Source organism: Pleuronectes platessa, chromosome 21, assembly GCF_947347685.1.
Source record: "Pleuronectes platessa chromosome 21, fPlePla1.1, whole genome shotgun sequence".
In the NCBI taxonomy this organism is placed as follows: Eukaryota; Metazoa; Chordata; class Actinopteri; order Pleuronectiformes; family Pleuronectidae; genus Pleuronectes; species Pleuronectes platessa.
Genome location: NC_070646.1, coordinates 14,510,844 through 14,530,092, shown reverse-complemented (window position 1 = coordinate 14,530,092; position 19,249 = coordinate 14,510,844). Strand labels below are relative to the sequence as shown.

Here is a 19,249-nt window from a genome sequence, read left to right as displayed (position 1 = left end):
TACCAGACAGGAGCTGCATCGCTCCAACACCCATCCTGCTTCCTCTGCATATGTCCACAAATGGGATTTCACTGGCTAGCTCCAGCACTGCTGCTTGAAAGATGAACTTTTCAAGAATTTTACTCCAAGAACTACAAGCAAGGTGAAGCAACAGGACATCAGCGCAGTTAGCACATGCATCACGTCACCCCTTCAAAGTTAATAAAAGCGAACTCTATTGAAGACTCTTAAGCATACGTGTCAGCGCCGGACCCTGACATTGAATTATATTGTAACAAAATCCCATGCTGTCTCACGACGTCAATCACCAGTTCCCCTCTGTTTGAATGCTACTATTAAGTTAATTAAAAGAAAATTAGAGCACTTTTGTGAAAATGACTGAACTGGCCCCTGGTTGAGTCAGTCATATCTTATAATTGGTCTTACTATTTGGGGCATTCAAATATAGGAGGATAATAATAAGATAATTACAATGATTAATAACTTAATAAATATGAAAGAAATTATGACATTTATTAAACAAAAGTACATAAATACAATGGAATATGGTTGAATTTATGATTATATAAATTACTGTGTAGACGGCAAAATCCATTGAAAGTGAAATTGGCATCAGCCATTACAAACAGTGTTTTATTAATTATTTTTGGCCACTAATCTTAGTTTTCTGATCTGTCTTATATCACCTGTCACTACTACTACACTACTGCTCCCTGTTGCAAAAGTCCACACAAATGTTTTGCACTTCTAGTTTGCTTTGCTTTCACCTTTTTTCCATTTTATCCAAAACCAGCTCAATGAAGTTTAAGTGTGGAAACTGTGCCGCTCTTCCATCGTGTGAAGCTTCTGTCTGTTCTTTCAATGTTTGGGCTTATCATGTTGCTGTGGAACATCGGATCAACCAGTCTGTCTTCCTTTATCATGTGTCTCTATCTCCTCATTCTGACATTGATGCATAGTACTACTTCAAAGACTGTACTCAACGATTGTTCAAACAGGGATTTTAAACCAATGAACAGCAGTTACATTAACTTTAAAGCCTTGATTAACTATTTGCAGTTCAACACTTACCTTTGTACTAATTAAACTGATAAACTGGACAGACATTTTTATAAGAATTTTCTGGGAAAATGTGGATGTTCCTAATGTAAGCATTTGTGTGCCTGTTACCTGTGATATTTGGGAAAAAATAAAACTTACTCCAACATGGATACACATTTTGATTACAATGGATGGGGGGGGGGGGGGGGGGGGGGGGGGGGGGGCTTTTCAATGCTTTCAAAATAGTCTCTGTATTCCACCAGTTGTTCTGAATCAATTTTGAGTAGAAAGACTCTTAGGGCTGAGAATCAGAACAGAAAATATATTCTTTCCAAGAGATGGCTGTCTTTGCAGTGAAAGATACTGTAATTGAGGTTTCAAAATAGAATTTAGTACAATTGGCATTACATAACCATCCACATTCATATACCACACATCAAAAAGGGCAAAATAGGATGTTTGGTTGGTTCTATCTTCTGTGATGGCTGCAAAGGGAGTGACTGTTGTGTCACAGAGAGGCAATCGGAAACAAGAGGCCACCAACTAATTTCCATTAAGACGAAACTGAAGCCAAAAGGAGACAGAGCTTGAATCAATCAGATCCCTGCAGATTGAAAGGAGAAATCCATCACCAATCATGTCCAATAAATCAAAGACGGAGAAAACATTGAAAGAGGGAGATGGAAAAGTGTGTGTGTGTTCATGTCATTGTGTGGATTAGAGATTCTCAATGAGTCTCTGCAGGAGGTATTCAGTGAGATGAGAGATCATCAAGGTGAATTTTAAGCTTGAAGTGACTGGCACTGCCCCTCATGTGTTCTGTTTGCACAGGAAGGAAGTGTCAATTATCTATTGTGCAGCTTCCTTGCTCTGTCCATATGCGCAAGGGGGAGCGGACGTCAATGGGCCGAGCATATGTGTGCGTGAATACTAAATTCCTTCATGTCTCGGTGTGTAGCAACCTACAACATCAATTAAGGTTTAAACTAGCGCTCAACAAAGTCTTCTGCGGCCTCTCTGATTGTCATGCATATTATGAGCACAATTAAGAACAATTTCAACGCTCTGCCTGATATAGTTTTTTCCTCTAAAATTCCTAACTCAGTCCCAATGAGATAAACACCTGTGGATTAAGCCTCCAGGATCATCTGAGCAACAGCAGCAAGAGCCCCCAAGGCTGCAATCAGTTCTGTGGGCGTTGTCGTACTACACAGGCAAACAAGGACACTGACGTAGAAGCTGATCAGCAATGACATGAATACATTCGCTGTTTTCAAGGTTTCTGTTTATATTCCTTCTAAAATACAGGTTTTAGCATTTGAAGCAGGAGCATATTTGAGGATGGCATGGGGCTGAAGGTCAGGGTAGTTATCGAGGGGCCACGTCTCCGTAAGCCTCCCCTGAGCAAAGCTATTGACTGTTCGATAAATCCCTCCACTGAACACTGTCCTAGCAACTGCAACAATTTACCTCTTCCTGCAAGTAATGCTCACAGGGGTTTATTTTTCCCTCAACAAAACTGCTGTGGCTAGATGCGTCAATAAGCAAATATTAGCTTCAGCTTTTTACAGTCAAGAACTCTGCACACAAAAGGATACAAATCGTCAAATAGATCAAATTGTTTGTGGTCCAAAATATGTCAGAAAATGTAATTATTTTAAAGTTGGATTGTGTCACATTTGCCGGGCAATACAATTATATATGTCCACTGCATGTGCCTTTAATAAGGGGAAACGTCGGGCTGTAGTCGGGTTTGTACACACAAAAAAGGATGTTCAGGGTTTGGGTCAGGCTAGGACAGAAAATGACGTCCCGAGCAACACTTTAGTTTGAGAATCCCTGCCATAATATAAATTCTATGGCCAGTATTTGTTTGGTTGCTCAGTGCATCATTGCTTTTTGCATTTTTCTTCTCTTCTTTATTGTTTTGCCCAGCACTGGGCAGTGGTGTGGGAATTCAGCCTCTCTTAGATAAATTATTCATCCTTTTGATATATGAAAGAGCATAAGAGAGGAAAAAGTGTTGATTGGATATGCCGCACTGAATGGCACGTCCAAACATGCAGCGACTTTCACCCTCCTCTGTAAACTGTGTGGCTGATCGACTTTGGATGCCTTCACGCAAGCCTCAGTGATGCAATTGACTTCTAACTGATCTCTCTGAGTGTGTGTGGAATACATATTCAATCTGTGGACTCGAGAGCTGCAGGAAATATTCTCTGAATGTAAACAGTGGCAATGGAATGACAGCATGCTCATACCGTACGTTATTCAAACAATCGGGTTGTGAAATACTGTTGGAATACTGGGTTGAAACTAATCAGAACAACATCATAGTGTCTGCCTAAAAAATGGTTGATCCTTCTTTGTCCGAGGTCTACAAAGTCCTTTTTTTTTTTCTCCTTTTGTCTTTGTTCAGAACCTCCAGCTGCTAACTCTGATATCCTGAAAATAACATCAAGGCCACTCCAGAGTTGTTTTGTTTGCAGAACTTTCTTCCAATCAAAGTTTCAGTCGCTCTACTTGACACCAGCGTTCCCGTCAGCTCCCATGACATTTGAAGCAGTGCAACAAGCCACTTTATATCATTAAAACTATGACATCACAATGTGTGGTATATACATGAGGTCACAGTGACAATGATGGAAATAAGAGAAGGAGTGAGTCAGATAAAATGACTGCCAGGATGCGCTTACACAGTCACAAAAAAGGCATTAACAACCAAAAAACATGAACTCAATCTTCCAGCTATTTTGATTATTTAGTAGGAAGCTGGCTTTCTGCGTTTGTCTACACAATGACAAGTCCCCCAAAAAATGTGTCAGTGAAAAGTCAAACCCGAGGAGAGATGCCGGCTGACACAGCAGGCGAGTCATGTGAGGTGGGAGTTTATTGTGCTACGTCATGAAAATCCCAGAAGGGTCAATTATGTTTTTCTGCGTTTTGGAATTAAAAGGAAATTGTACCATTCTGGATTTTTAACCAATAAAAATTAATAAAACTGAGTATTGTGCTTGTCACGAAATCCACATGAACTCAGCTGCAGTTACATTTGCCACCATCTTTTTTAATTCAAAGACACATTTGGCAGGATGGTTTCTTGTTGTAACTTTCAGGCGTTTTTATTTATTTTATTTAATATTTTTTTATCTTTTTCTACTCTTGCATGGAGCAATTGTAAAATTGTAAAAAACAACACAGATCAGCAGCTACTAATGGGACTCTGCATCAATACATTGCTTAGGTCTTGCCTTCACTGATTGGTAAGAAACTACAAATGTGCTGGTTATTCAAAATTAAAGAAAGGATTAATTTACACTGGTCACGTTTTTGGTGTTTGTTTTTTATCTCACTAGTGTCTACACTGTCTCTGTTTCAATTATTTTTATGCAGCGCTTAGGAAGAATAACAGTGTGACATCACAGTGCAACAAATCAGTGCTTTGTGGTGCCACAGTGGCTGATGGAATTGAATCCCAATTTTAGGCTACTAGTGTTAGCAGTAATCAGAAAAGTAAACCGAGGGTTGAAATACTTTTTAAAAGTCAAAATAGGAAAAACTTGAGTCATAAAAACGGCATAAAAAGAAACGCCATAAAATGGAGTTGTTTGATGGCATAAAGAGAGCCGTTTGAATATGCTCATATATTGGCCTTTTTGATCAATAAGTAAAATAAATATTTCTTGTGAAAATTGGGTTTTAAAATTTAAATAGCTTGAAAATAGAGGTGCTTAATTAAATCTTTGACTTCCCATATATACGCAACCATAGAACTGTGTGAGAATACAATTTTAATCTTACTATGAATCCAAAGAAGACTTGTGTAAGAGAGGAGGTGTGTCGTGTTTGCTGCGACTTTTTCCGTCTAACAGGTCGACACTGTTCACGAAATTGGGAGGAATTACAGTCTCAACCGAATGTGCTCACCATTTCCTCACGAGCCACACCAGAGCAGATAAATAATAAATGAGATAATTAAAGACCTTTGAAGGGAAATATAACTTGCAGTCAGTAGGGTTGGAAATTTGGTGCCAATCCTACACACCTTGTACCTAACGAATCACAAGCAGCCTTAGGTGCCTGAGCGAATTAGTTTCCCTGTTTATTTAATTTAGGAAAACTTTTCACCGTTAATAGTTAATGTGTTCAATTTCAACTGTCAATTTACTCAGCAATTAAAAAGCCGTTCTTATCGCCGACCGTCGTTTTGTGTTCTGGCAATGTTTAGTAACTGGCACCAATATTTTATGGTTTATAGTTTTTACAATTTGCATTGATACTCCAACCTGGTTTTAATATTCCAGTGTCACTGTCAGTGAGCAGATGCATAGCTTAAGAACTCACTGTAGATAACAACTAAACTGAAATGTAATTGTACCAGCCAGTGAAGCAAGAACACACACACACACAGTTTTTCTCTCTCTCTCTCTCTCTCATCTCTCTCTCTCTCTCTCTCTCTCTCTCTCTCTCTCTCTCTCTCTCTCTCTCTCTCTCTCTCTCTCTCTCTCTCTCTCTCTCTCTCTCTCTCTCTCTCTCTCTCTCTCTCTCTCTCTCTACTAATTTCCTTTCCTTGTCGTCTCTGTCAAACTATTTTGAAATCTTATTTTCCTTCTTGACTTGATTAGTTAATTGATTAAAGTCAGTGCCCACAAAGCCACATAGGATGATTTGTTAAAGAGCTACAGCCAATCTAGGGTAGGGAACCAATGTATGAAGAGAGTGACAGATGAGGCAGATGGAGTAAAAAGGAAAGGCGAAAAACCAAGAGAGAGAGAGTTGACAGGTGAAAACGAAGCCATCAGAGAAGCTCAAGGTGAGTCAATGCAGCCTCTCTTCTCTCCACTTTGAGTCTGCCTCAGTCATATGATGTGACACCATGGTCTTGTAATGAAATGCAACACTTGATGTGGGTATATAAAGGGAGGCTTGCCTGAGTGAGGTCCGGCTCTACCTATCCTGATGCTCATCTCGTCTGACTCTGTGGGCTGGAACGACGGTTCTTCTGCTTTCTCTTTGCCCAGCTTTGAGTCGGGGGGCAGAGCCAGGGCAGTTTGGGGGTCCACACCGAGACCCTGTGGATAAAAGACAAAAAAAAAAAGAAGACAGAAAAGGAAGAGGTTAAAATTTGTTTTACACACTGAAAATCGCAGATAATGCTGTATATCATGGGGCCCCTTATTTCCTTCTAATTTATTTATGTTTTATTGAAATAAAAAAAAAAAACTACTAAGCACAAGCGATTATCATTTACTTATAATTACTGAGAATCAGCGATGCAGTTTGTCTCAGTGTTAAAATACTTCATCATACATACAGAACACCACAAACCGTGAATCCACTGTATACCCTACATGGGTAATGTGTTTAACGTGTCTAATGTATGTTTCCTCTATACAAAATATGGAAATGTGTTTTTGAAGGAACAAATTGCAAATGATAATCCTTGACTTTTTGTGTCAAATAAGAAATGATGTAACTAAGGAAAAGTGCATTGATGTTGGACTTATTCTTGAGCCCGCTGTGAAAAATCCGGCCCCTGATCTAGAAAACCCCACGATCCACTCCTGCGTCTAGTGTACATCATGAGGTTACATTACATTACAACATTTCATTTAGCTGACGCTTTTATCCAAAGTGACTTACAATATGTGCATTCAGCCCCGAGGGTACAAACCCATAAAGCAAAACTACAAAATGCTATAAGTAAGTGCCATTTAAGTGCTAGTTTAGTTAGTTTCAAAATTGTATTCAAGGTGTAGTCGGAAGAGGTTGTGTTATTAATTCAACAATGCACTGTTATGAACAATATCTCCCACAGTTACTGTCACTGTAATGCTCTGAATCATCCTCTGACCAAACCAAGATGTTCACTAAATTCTTCCGATGAATGTCATTATGTTGCCTGATTGTGAGACTGCCTCACATTTGTGACAACACAAAACGCGCATTTCCAATCCTCCTACAGTCGACTGAGTGGTGCGATCACCAGTGAGATAGTGGATGTGGTGTGATGTTTTGCCATGCAAGTTTACAGTACCTCAGTACACAGTTAAGCCTCTGGAAGCTGCCTCATTGAAAACCCACAGCGGATGAATCTTGACACTCTAAATTCAAATGAAATGTTAATGCACTGCTCTACTGCCAACTCTCTACACGCTCCAGTCGAGCTGAGTGGCTGAAGGAAGTGGATCAACCTGGATTTATCACCTGAAAACCTGAAAACAGACGGTAAATCCAGTCTCTATCCAAATACCTATTGATCCTAGGGCCCGAAATCCTACCAGCTATCTCTCAGTCAACATCTGTTTGCTTCCAATGAAAGGCCTTTCACACCATCACACTCCACATTGAGTGGGATGATGACGATGATCCCATCTGTGCTGTTGATTCCAGTCACAATATGAACAATGAAATATAAAACCAGGACATGACATCAGCCATTTCAGTCAATCTGATCCATGGACTGTTAATGAAGATGGATGGCATGACAACTCGGGAGAAGTGAACAAGAAATGTCTTGATCGCCCCCTGGTGGCTGGCTAGAGTATTGGTCGTATACCCTGCCTCCTCCAAGTTAGTAGATGGGAGATGGACAAAATTAGAAAAAGAAAGTTTCTGTCACTTAAGGTAGTTCTTATCACACTGGTGTTCAATTTTTTAATAAGTTTGGTTTTAATTGCTTGTTATTTGTTTATCTGTTTGAGAGCAAGGCTTTTTGGTTTAACATTTTGCAAAGCTTTCCCTCAGAGCTTGCACTCAAATAGATCCAGCTATTGCGGGACCATTTCATTGTAAACACTACTGTCATTCTCTTGATCTATTATAATTTGTTCTACAACAGGAGTACGTGAACACCCATCATCCATCTAAATACACAGTCCATGATTATTCATTATCTGCAGGTTTACGTTTTTGAAGTATTTACTGACTATAAAAGCATCAGGATGCTAACGTGGTTCGTGAGGCAGTGAATCATCATTTGTGTTTACTAGCAGATATAATGTGTGACTTCTTTCAATGACTCAAAATATAAAGAAGTAATTAAGGACAACATTTTTAGCTGGAACACGACTAACCAGAGGACAATGCCCAGTGACATTACTTTGCATAAACTATGCACTCTCATTTCATTGCTTTGCTTGCAGTAATGTCACTTTCTAATGCAGGAGTCTGTCTAAAGTTTGTCTCATTTCCTGGGAGAAGAATAGTAAGTCTGACATGGGGTCAAAACCATTAAAATAATACAAAATCTAAGATGTCAGACACTATCTGGAGCCAACAAATACACCAAACCCCTGAAAGGGAATGCCAGTTTTCTGTATTATGTGCATGTTATTTTGTTTTCAAAGACCAAACCAGCTGTTTGAACAGTGCTAAATAAATAAAGATTATTATTACACCCTTTTGTTTTATCCTCAAAAGTTATTTTTGTGAGATTTGACTCTGAAGCAATCAATAAATAAAAAAATTAACAAATAAATAAAAAAAACAATCAATCATCCATCAAATATAAAACATCTTTCAAATATTAAAATGTACTGGACAGGAGCTTAATAATCATACAGCAAAATTCACTTAATAAATATTGTATTATTCATATTAAGTATATGCTTTACAGCCGTTCTCCTGCACAGACATACTCACCATAGGACTTATTTTTTCCTAAAGAGATAAAGTAGGATCCACTGAATAAAACCACCATATATCCTCTGAGTTCCCAGGAAAACATGAAATATACATTTATAAAAAACATTCACTCCCTGCGGAAGCTTTCATGTGTTATTGCCTTATAGCATTAGCTAAAGCTATGCATATTAAAATTAAATCTACTACCATGGCGGCATTAGAAGCTGGTTTAAACCATTGCTAAGGAAGATGGTTCAATGAGCATACGGTCGAAGAAAATCAGTAAAAACAATGAGGATATTTGATCTATAAATTTACATATACTGTATATTTGGTGGTCTGCTGCCTGGATGAGCAGTGTAGAATGGTTTTTGGTGTGGTTTCATAGAAGCCTCCTTTGGCTGACTTCAGTCTCCCGCTGGAAACAGTATTGCCAAGTTTCCTGTTTGCTTTCCTTTAATCACTTTCCTTTAGATCGAGCATGTTGAAGCGCCCAGACAATTGTTGTTGTATACACAGTCTCTAAACTGAGCCTCTGAAGCTCTGAATATCTTCCAGAGTTGGCAGAGGTTGTTTTATCGTTCCTTGGCATCATAAAGTGGAAGGAAGGAGGGAGGAGAAACCTTGTTAAATGCACCGCTGTGTGGGTTCACTCTAAAATATAGGATAATGTGAGAAAAAAAGAAAACAAATATCTTTTAATAAAATGTGAGAGACAAAATGCTGGAAACAAAATAATGATAATATTGTTGCGGATCTTGTGTGTGAGCCATGAATTCAGCACACACTGTATTTGTCATTCTTGCTCATTACTTACGCCAGCAGCAATGAGGTGTGAGAGAGGGGGGGAGCCAAGAACGCCACAGAGAAAGAAAAAAAAAAAACAGGAAGTTCAGGCATAAACCGATGAGTGAGATGGTGCATGACATTTGGGGATTGCTGGGTCGTAAACACTGAATGCGACCCGACCTCGGGACACAAAGGGCTCCTGTGGATGTAAATCTACAGTTTCATCCGTCCAAACACCAGGATTTTCTTTTTGCATCCATTATTTCAACGCTGTTTCAAATGTTTATTTTAGTTTATTTTGCTTGAGGAGACCAATCCTTCAAATTATTCACTGTTGTCACGGTCAAACACATGCGGCTGTTACTCAGAGCAAAATATGCAGCATGATTCTTATTACTTACCTGGTTAATCTGCAGTGAATATTTTAAAATCAAGGTTTTCAATAAAATGAAGCTGAATTTGATTCATGATTGTTCACATGAGTGGGGATTATATATAAGTTTGAATGTTTTACTTAAATGCTGGACTGGATTCACAAGGAGCATTATCCTGCTGGAAGTAGCCATTAAATGATGGTAAACTGCTGCCAAGGACTCTGGCATTGAAACCATGATTTATTCGTATTAAGGGTGTGTTAAGAAAACATTTACTACACCATTATACCATCACCAGTCTGGACTGTCTGAGACAGGTTGGGTCCATATAAATGATTGTTATTAATGCTAAATTCTAAATTTAGGCTACTTTTGTCGAGCCTGTTTACACCTCCTCCGACTTTCCAGAGATGAAGCACAACCCCCCTCAGATGATCTGCTGCTCACTGGGTCTTCAGATGTTTTAATGAGCCCAAGCTATTAAGGCTATTGTAAAATTCCCAAGAAATCAGCGGTTTCAGAAATACTCAGAACTAGCCCGTCCGTCTTACCAACATCATGCAATGGTCAAAGTACCAACATGCAGTAAATTATAATAATTTTATCACGATATAATGAACATTGACTACAAATTGTCTTGTACTTCTTTCGAAGCTTCTTCTTCGAATGAATAAAACGTTTTCTGGAAGATGACGGCCCACCTTCTAAGCACGTTGCCTCCTGCTGTGACAGGGCATGATATTAGATCATCAGAACAAAAATCACACCCGACTTATGACTACATTATGATTTCCTGAAATCCTGTCCTCTGTTTTGTCTTTAAACTCCATTGCTGCTCTGCCTCATGAACTTTGTTTTCTTATTTATCTCCCTTTCTGAAATAAATTCATCACAATGTATGATAATACAGAATTTCTTGTTGAATGCAGATCGGTTTTGTTACAGTTTTGCAGAAATAGACTACAGAATGTACTCCTCCATCATGCTATTGCTTATGTCCATTTCAAAGCTGTTAAAAGCCCATATGTGCAATCTGAGACGCAATAAGACCAAATTAAACCCTACATAATTGAGGTATTTTAAAGATAAAATTGCAATTAGAGTAAATTGCTTAGCTTACTCTTAACTGGAAAACATTGTTTCTATGTGTATTAATATATTATATACAAATGTACAATATACAATGAACGTTTTACTACTGGAGTTCTTCCTTGGTTTGCTATTAGACGAGTGACAGTTTTATCTGTTTATTATAGGACATTCAAAACAAAACAGATGCAGGCTACTGGCCAAATATGTTAACTCTGAAGACACACACACACACACACACACTGATGTGAGCCATGAGACAAACCCCCCACTTGACCTTTTGCAGAATGAAGGCAGCTAAAAAACTCTTTCTTATAACACATCACAGCTCTGGACCCAGTCCCAGCTGGAGGTGTTGATAGTGGAGGCTCACTGGCTCAAAATCAATGCATGTTCCCTGGCAGCTATTCAAAGTCTTTGTATGCATAAACTGTGCCCATTTCATGTTGCCTCAAATCAGATCAATTGGTATTCTTGTTGAGGATACAATGTTATATTTTGACTAGTTGGACTGATTTAACTTAACTCTGAACCTATAACTGCAAATTTAAAGAATCACAGTGCTGGGAGGTGAAAATGGGCGCAGCTCTCCACATTCCCACTGGCAAGGGGTCGCTGGTGGCGAAGGCCACCCACCTTTGATTTGAGAGTTTTAACCTTTTCAAATATATGTCAACATCATGAAGTGGACATGTTTATAATGATTTACCCTACATAAGCATTGGCCCTGCAAGGTCTAAGACTTTTTGTAACACCGGGACCACCAACACATTTAGATTTTTCATTAATTTGGTACTAAACTTGATTTTTTTAAACCAGCTTTTATGTATTTCTTTAAAAAAAAGTAATATAACTTAGTCTACGGTTCAAAAAACACATTTAAGTGCAGCATCAGCTTGGCTCAGCATATCTGCCCACTCGACTCCTGGAGTCAAGAAGAGCTCTGCTGACGTCTTTATAGAATAGATCTTCATGTACTGTCGCAGGACTCCATATGAAAGTGTTCCAGCTATCTGATGTCTGTGTGATTCATTCCGTGTGAAAGCTGCAGCTGCACAGACGTCTCAGGTGATGTGTGACACAGTTTGATGAGGAAGGCAGGAGTTAAGGAAGAGGAGAATAAAGTCAAAACAGAAACTGTCCTGCTTCTGTCACACACACACACACACACACACACACACACACACACACACACACACACACACACACACACACACACACACACACACACACACACACACACACACACACACACACACACACACACACACACACACACACACACACACACACACACACACACACACGTGCTCTGATAAAAACTCTCCTACTATCTCCACTTCAGACTAGTTTCAATGCAACTCTGTGAGGGTTCATCATTCAGAATGTTTTTTGTGCAATCCGATAATTTTGATAACATGATGTTGATAAGTAAAACATACGATGGTATTTTGATATTGGTGAAAACATTGCTTCATATTCCTCTTCTTGTGCCTAGAAACAGAACTATAGTTTTGTTTGTTTATATAAATTATTGATGTCTGTGTCAGTTAATTGATGTTCATGCCTGGTTGTACTTTTACTATTCATGTGTTTATGATATACTGCATTGTAAGGTGTCCTTGAGTGTCTAGAAGAATGCGATAAGATGTATTATTTATATTTTTACCATCATCATATCAATATGATCAAATAGTTAAAACAAGCGTTTATGAATTACTTCATAAAGATTTTAAAAATATGAGGACAGACTTACACATAGTTAATGGGGATTTGTTGGGGTTGGTTGGTAAAAATAATGACCATCCTCCACCTTATCCTGGAACTCATTCTTACACAGCTGTGTCGTGCCAGGATGCATAGTGTTGACAGGTTGATCACAATTTTAAACTTCTGGTACTGTCCAGTTTCTCTCAACTGGAATTTCAAGATTAAATTTTCTTTTATCCATATTTGGCAAATCAATTTGCCACCTGCATCTCAGGAGTGACGCATAAAAGTAGTTTAGGAAGATAATTTATTCAGCCTGGCATGAAGCCAGCCTGGTTTCAACCACACAGGAGTGAAGAATCAGCCGTATTGTCAAGTATGACCTGTAAACAAAGTAGAATTGTAATCTGGCAACTACATCAGCTTCTCAGTTAGGCTGCGCTTTTCTACACACAGGTGCTCAACGACAAAACACTGGTAAACTAAGCACGGTTAATCACATATTATTTGTCCATTTGTATTTTTAGCAACATAATCATCTGTTTTCAACAGCGCACCTCCAATACAGCCACCAAAGACTAATTTGGCAAGTTTACAAAGAGATACAATTGTTTAAAAGGAGTCGGGATCATAAGGCATTTAAAGTCCGGATGTAGCAATCTAATGAGTTTGGTATTTTCCACTTTAGAAAACTGCACCTCCGGTTAGTTATTTAATTCAAGTCATTTTATTTGTTTTTACTCGCAACTGGTTCACATGTTACCATCTCAGTTATTAGCTAAGCCCCCGACTGTAATCACCACAGAAATGCAACTCTCCATTCAAAAAAGCTATTCAAATGAATACATATGTATAAAGAGTGTTACAATGTATGTCCCTCTTTGCCTTTTTAATGGTTTCATTTGCATCTAAGTGTTCAACGGTGTTTTGTCTCTGCAGCAAATTAGACGCCACTCATCCTCTCCACTGATGGACATTTTAGCCAATGGTGCTGGCTGTATACGTAGAGCCGCTCAATGGCCCCTTCTACCCTGACTGATCACCTGACATTTAGAAATAATCAAAGGGAATGAATAATGAGACAGAGGGTCTATTTTTTTTCTAAACCAGACCATTATTCCTAGGCTGGCAGCTGGCAAATTAGGATGCACTTACATGACAGCAGCAGGGAGAGCACACAACGCAGAATTTTGTTTCAGCTGAAAAACATATCTGTGGTGAGTGATTAATTGCTCCATTTAGCTTCAGAGTCACAATGATCAGCGCCAACCGCACAGAGGGTTCAGTAAAGCTGAAAATCGAGAAGTGAGGCCTAACGGGACAGCTTAAACCATCATCAAGACAAAGATGGAGCTGTTACCAACCAAGCAAGAAGGATAGACCACTCTTTCCTAAATGGCTCAGGGCTCTACCTATCCAGTGTATCTCCCTTGATTGATCAGAAGGATCACTGGGAATATGGCCAGACCCTGCAATGTCCAAGTAAGGTATTGAGCTGGTCAACATATATTTTATCTGCATCCATTTATGTACATGAGTAGAGTTCATGCCAACATGCAGTCAGTTGTTCCAAGTTCTAACTTGCTAAAGTTTACAAGATTGCTAGACAAAGCAAAAAGATAATAAATACGTAGGCCTAGTGTTCTTGGCAAAAACGATTGAAAAGATTATGCCTTGTACAAATTAGAAGTGAAGCATATTCCTAATGCTATATCATATTTAATAAAACATTCCCTACACTCTTGCCAATATCATGTTTGTGGACTTCCCCACCAGAGGACTAAGGAGCCTGGTTCTGCTTTGTGCTTAAATTGTTTTTTCCATTTGATCTATTACTCCCTGCTGCAAACAAAACAGAGCAATTTGTCAGGGATCCTTAAATTGTTTCACTAAAACATGAGGTGATTGTATTCTGAAGCAGCTTCTGTAATGAAACATTTGATGTATTTCCTCATTTTTACAGTTTTAAGTAAAGCCCCCTGAGATCTATTTGAGGAAAGACAGTATGTTCACACAAGTATAACAGCAGACTGTCAACTTTAGTGTAACACCTCAACACACTGAGGTGATTTTTCATAAAAAGCAGACGTCATCATTTATCAAGACTTATGGCCACACCTAACAGTTGAGTGTGTGTGTGTGTGTGTGTGTGTGTGTGTGTGTGTGTGTGTGTGTAGCCGGGGTGCGTCATTAAATAAGATCTCCTGGTCTGCCACCCAGCTCTGAATTAATGAGCTATTCGACTGGTGGAGTCTTAGGTGTCATTTCGGCATTAACAGCCCACACCCACGCAATCAGACGAGTGTGTATTAAGGTGTGGATCCTGTTGACATCTGAGTGGGGTTGGTGATAATGATGATGTCAAACAGACATCCTGTAAGGCAAATGGCTTGGAGACAAGCGAGGGGGCATGTGTTTCACAGAATTAGAGGGACAGTCAACTAAAACGGTGGTATCAAAGCATTATATTCGCATGACATAAACTACTTTTTCTTTTGAAATAAAAGAGAATATTGTTTTTTCTGGCTGTCTACATGCAAGGTAAAGTTAAATAAAAACCTACAGGTGAGATATTAAGTGCAATTGAGAAAGTGCATTTTAAACTGTACTGTGAAGCGCTGTGTGTGGTCATCAGAACTCGAAAAGTGCTATATAAATACAGACCTTTTGTACATCTAGCACTTTGTCTCTCAGTCCCACTATGACGACAGTAATCAAGAGCAATTTCAGTGTTTTGCCCGAGAACACACGAGCCAAGAGTCAAACCCCTGACGCTCTGATGATTGGACAGCCCGCTTCAGTGCCACGGCATAAGTTATTTTCATTACAGCTTATGTTATTATAAAACAGGAGACTGAAGTAAAAACTTTTTAAGCCTTTTAGTTCTCCCAGAGAAGCTCAATCACACCCAAAACTAAACCAGTTTGTAGGCATCATAAATGCTGAAAATCAATTTATCACAAAGTCCAATACCAATACATTACTAAACATAGTGTTTTACGATATTTGTGCGAACGGAAAAAATCTTAGAAGATGAGATATTCCGAATACCAGATATTAAATTGTTCGTGTCTCCTAAAGATTGCATTATGGTTTCTCCAAAGGCTTATTGCTTCTAGCCTTTTGTGAGTTTGTACAAGTCCATCTGGGAAACCCTGTTTACAGCCATCCCCCCCTGTAGAAACAGAATGGGGTCCTAAATGATCAGTGGAGCAGCTGAGAACGGCCCTTGTCACAGGTGATATTTGCTTCGATGAGGTTGATTTCTTCCTGTTTTTGTGGAAACATCCCTCCCCTTAGCGAACATGCAAAAAAGGCCTCAGGTAACTAGGAGTGAATGGTCCTGTGAGACTACTTTGTACCTGCCAACAGGATGGATATGCTGAGATGAGACGTGGCCATTGTAAGCCTGAAATAATACAGAGTCCATACCTGCATCCTCCTCGTAGAAACATGCCATCAACAACGATCGAGAAAATGTCACTGTTTCACAATATTCTTACGGAAGGCTACTATAATGCACGTGCTTAAAAGTATTTGATACAAGTAATGAAAACAATGATCATAACTTATATCAAATTAATATAGACACAGAGACAAAAAAAAAATACCGTAATTGAACCATATGGTCCCCCCTTTACTCGTGCACCATTCATTCCACCTTCTGTTTCTCTTTGATTTGGAGCCCCTTCTTTTTAAATTTCATCGAGAAAGCAAGAAAAGAAAAGAGAGCGTAAGAATTAAGCGGTAAGTGGAAATTTGCAACAGCCTCGACTTGGAGCCAAATTTCACAGCACCGCGGACACGACTTGGATCTGTGTGGTGCAAGGTTTTTTTATGATTCTGGTGGTGAAAACAAACATTTAAATGGGTAAACATTGAGACAAAAAGATGAGGGGACAACCTTGAACCAGCGGAGAAAAAGATGCGAAAAGAAGAACAGAACACAAATGAAAAGCGCAGATTGAAGTTCTGGAAATTCTATTTTAAAAAGATGCTGTTGTCAAGCGGCTATATACTTTGATCTGCATCTTAAAAAGCTTTTTAGTACATGTGGCAATCAGACGGTTGGACGGCGATTTGAAGACCTAGCTTGAAAAAACATGAAACAGTGAAATCAAAGGATGTTCAGCCTGTTAGCAAACACACAATCGAAATGAACCAAACAGACGACAGGCACCAGGTTGACAAGGGTAATTAGAGGAATGCCGGTTGGAATGATTAATGATTTTAATGAGTGTACATGGCAACAGATCGTGGGGGTCCAGTACCCAACCCATGCACGTGTCTATCTCTTCCTCATGAACACACTCTTTTATCTTCACTTCATGTGTCATATGTTCCACACAGGAAGAAGTATGCAAGAGTGTTTACATGGGATCATACACATTTTCCGCTGCTTGTCGGCTGTTTGTTGCTGTTGTTATTTATGTTTCTAACTAAGATGGAAAAACTCGGCTCAGTGTCGTCCGCCACATTCATCTCGCATTCTGAACCCTGCTATATTCTGTCAGATCCTCACGACTTTGCCTTTTTATTTAAAAAATATTCTAAAGAGAGACTTAACACTAGATCAATGTTTTTAATAACTATATAACATGCAAAGTCATTATGTTAAACTATTGGTCCCTGTCCAGTTTAACAGTATTTAGCCCTTTATCCACTTGTTTTTATCAGCCCGGGCTCCGATCAGAAGGGATGGAAACATGACACCCGGCTGAACGCACTCATTTTTTCATTATTTTAGAGGTTGGATGCTTCTGTTGCACCTTTCCTGGTGCATAATTATGATGCGCATTATACCTTCCGGCGTTGGCAGGTAAATAACCATGAACATTTGTGTACATGTTGTTTTTTACATCTTGGGAAGATGCAAAACTGGCAAGACAGCAAGATGGGGGCTTCTCTGTTTCTGCCATGTTTGTGACTCACCAGGTAAATAGCCTTATTTTATAAGGTTTACTCACTTTGAAAAAACCTCTCTGTACTTGCTAATATTGGTGTAAAATAGTTGCAAAAGTATCTATTCTCTTTTTTCAGCCAAAATCAGGTTATTCTGGCGACCTGAGTCCCCAAAGTATGAGGCAATGTCACTCGACAACTACCCCCACCATTAACCCTAAGCTTCTAACAAATACAGCTGGTCACCAAAAAGAAAAGTAAAACAATTAATGGCTTTTGCACTCACAAATATAAAAAATGAAGATTTGAACGTTTGGTCACAAGTTCGTGCTATAATAGATAAACATCAGGTTACTTCATATCAGTAAATGTGACATCCTGGTAACTTTTACCTGCCATCTAACTTTACTGCATTCACAGAAGTTAACAGTTTTTTCCTCCGGGAACTTGGGCTGTCCAAAGATTTCCGTTGCACTTTCTCTCTGGGGAACGAAGCAAACCCAAGGTGGAGAAACTTGAGGAACTCTCATCTCTGAAACTTGGAAGCTCAATATACTGTAACCACCTTGCCAGTGAGCAAACATCCAGACACATGATTGTCAATAAAAAGCCACCATACTAGGAGAAGTAATGTTGCATTGCTGTTTTGTCAAATATAAGACAATAATTTGCAAATATTTAAGACTATATCTAAATGCGACATTTCAATCTCTTCACCGTCAGGTCATATTGTGTAATTTATACTATCATTAGCCAAATTGGGTAGGGTTTTAGAATTGGTTGGTCTGCCACACAGCACCAAAGGAGCAATTGAACTAACAAACACACAGTGCTGCAGGTCTCTTAGGTATAAAAGGGAACCAGGGGAAAAAAAAAGATCCATATAGAGAGGACCCAGAGGGAAGACAAATGGGGATTTATGCATAACTGCCCCTGCCTGCTACACAGCACATACAAATGACAATAGCCTCTTATATACAGAGCTCCTGCTGTTACGGCATGAGGTCAAGCCCTTATTATTCCACCTTCACTTGTTGACACTGAGGCAAAGGAGTCATGTTGCCAGTTAGTATTTTTTCTGTCTGTTTTTCTGCTAGATTACCTAAAATACAAAGCAGATTTCCATAGAATTCAGTGGAAGGATGGGACATGGGTTAAGAACCCATTACATTTTGATACAGATCTGGATAAGGGAAATGGGGGAGTGTTTTTTTCCACCATTTTCCCAGGAAATAATCCATCGATCTTGATGAAGGCGGAACAGCAATTTTCAGCATTCAATATCATTTATCCAGAACAAAGAGGCAGAATAAAGATGCAGACTCGTCCAACTGAGGCTCATGTATGTCTCCTCTTTATGCATGAGGGTAAACTGGGATCACTTCATTAAATTTCAGAAAACTAACTATTCTATTATCGATTTTACCAACACACCCACACTCATTTGGCAAAAGCAGTTTATCAATCAATATCCTCGTCCTGAATTTGCAGGAATGTTTCAGTAGTGGATAACTTCAAAACAAACTGAAAAGGCCTGAAAGACAATTAAACTTTACGCGTTTATACATGACTAGTGTCTGGAGGCTCAGTAATGGATAGAGTAGAAAATAGGTTTAACCGAAGATTTTTTTCTCCAACTGGTGTAAAGAGAAACATATTTATCACATCTTTCAAATAGTTTGTGACAGACCTCTCATCGACTTTACCTTCTACCTCTC

General features: G+C 39.0%; 1 protein-coding gene across 2 annotated transcripts in view; it reads right to left on the bottom strand.

The window, feature by feature from the left end:
• The window catches only part of LOC128426856 (zinc transporter ZIP11), a 118,934-nt gene that overhangs the window by 41,400 nt on the left and 58,285 nt on the right, over positions 1–19,249 (bottom strand). Inside the window, exon 5 of one of the 2 annotated variants that reach the window (XM_053413906.1) lies at positions 5,972–6,113. In XM_053413906.1, the coding sequence (XP_053269881.1) occupies positions 5,972–6,113 (142 nt within the window). The remainder of the gene's footprint in view (positions 1–5,971; positions 6,114–19,249) is intronic. The other variant, XM_053413907.1, reaches the window with a different exon arrangement.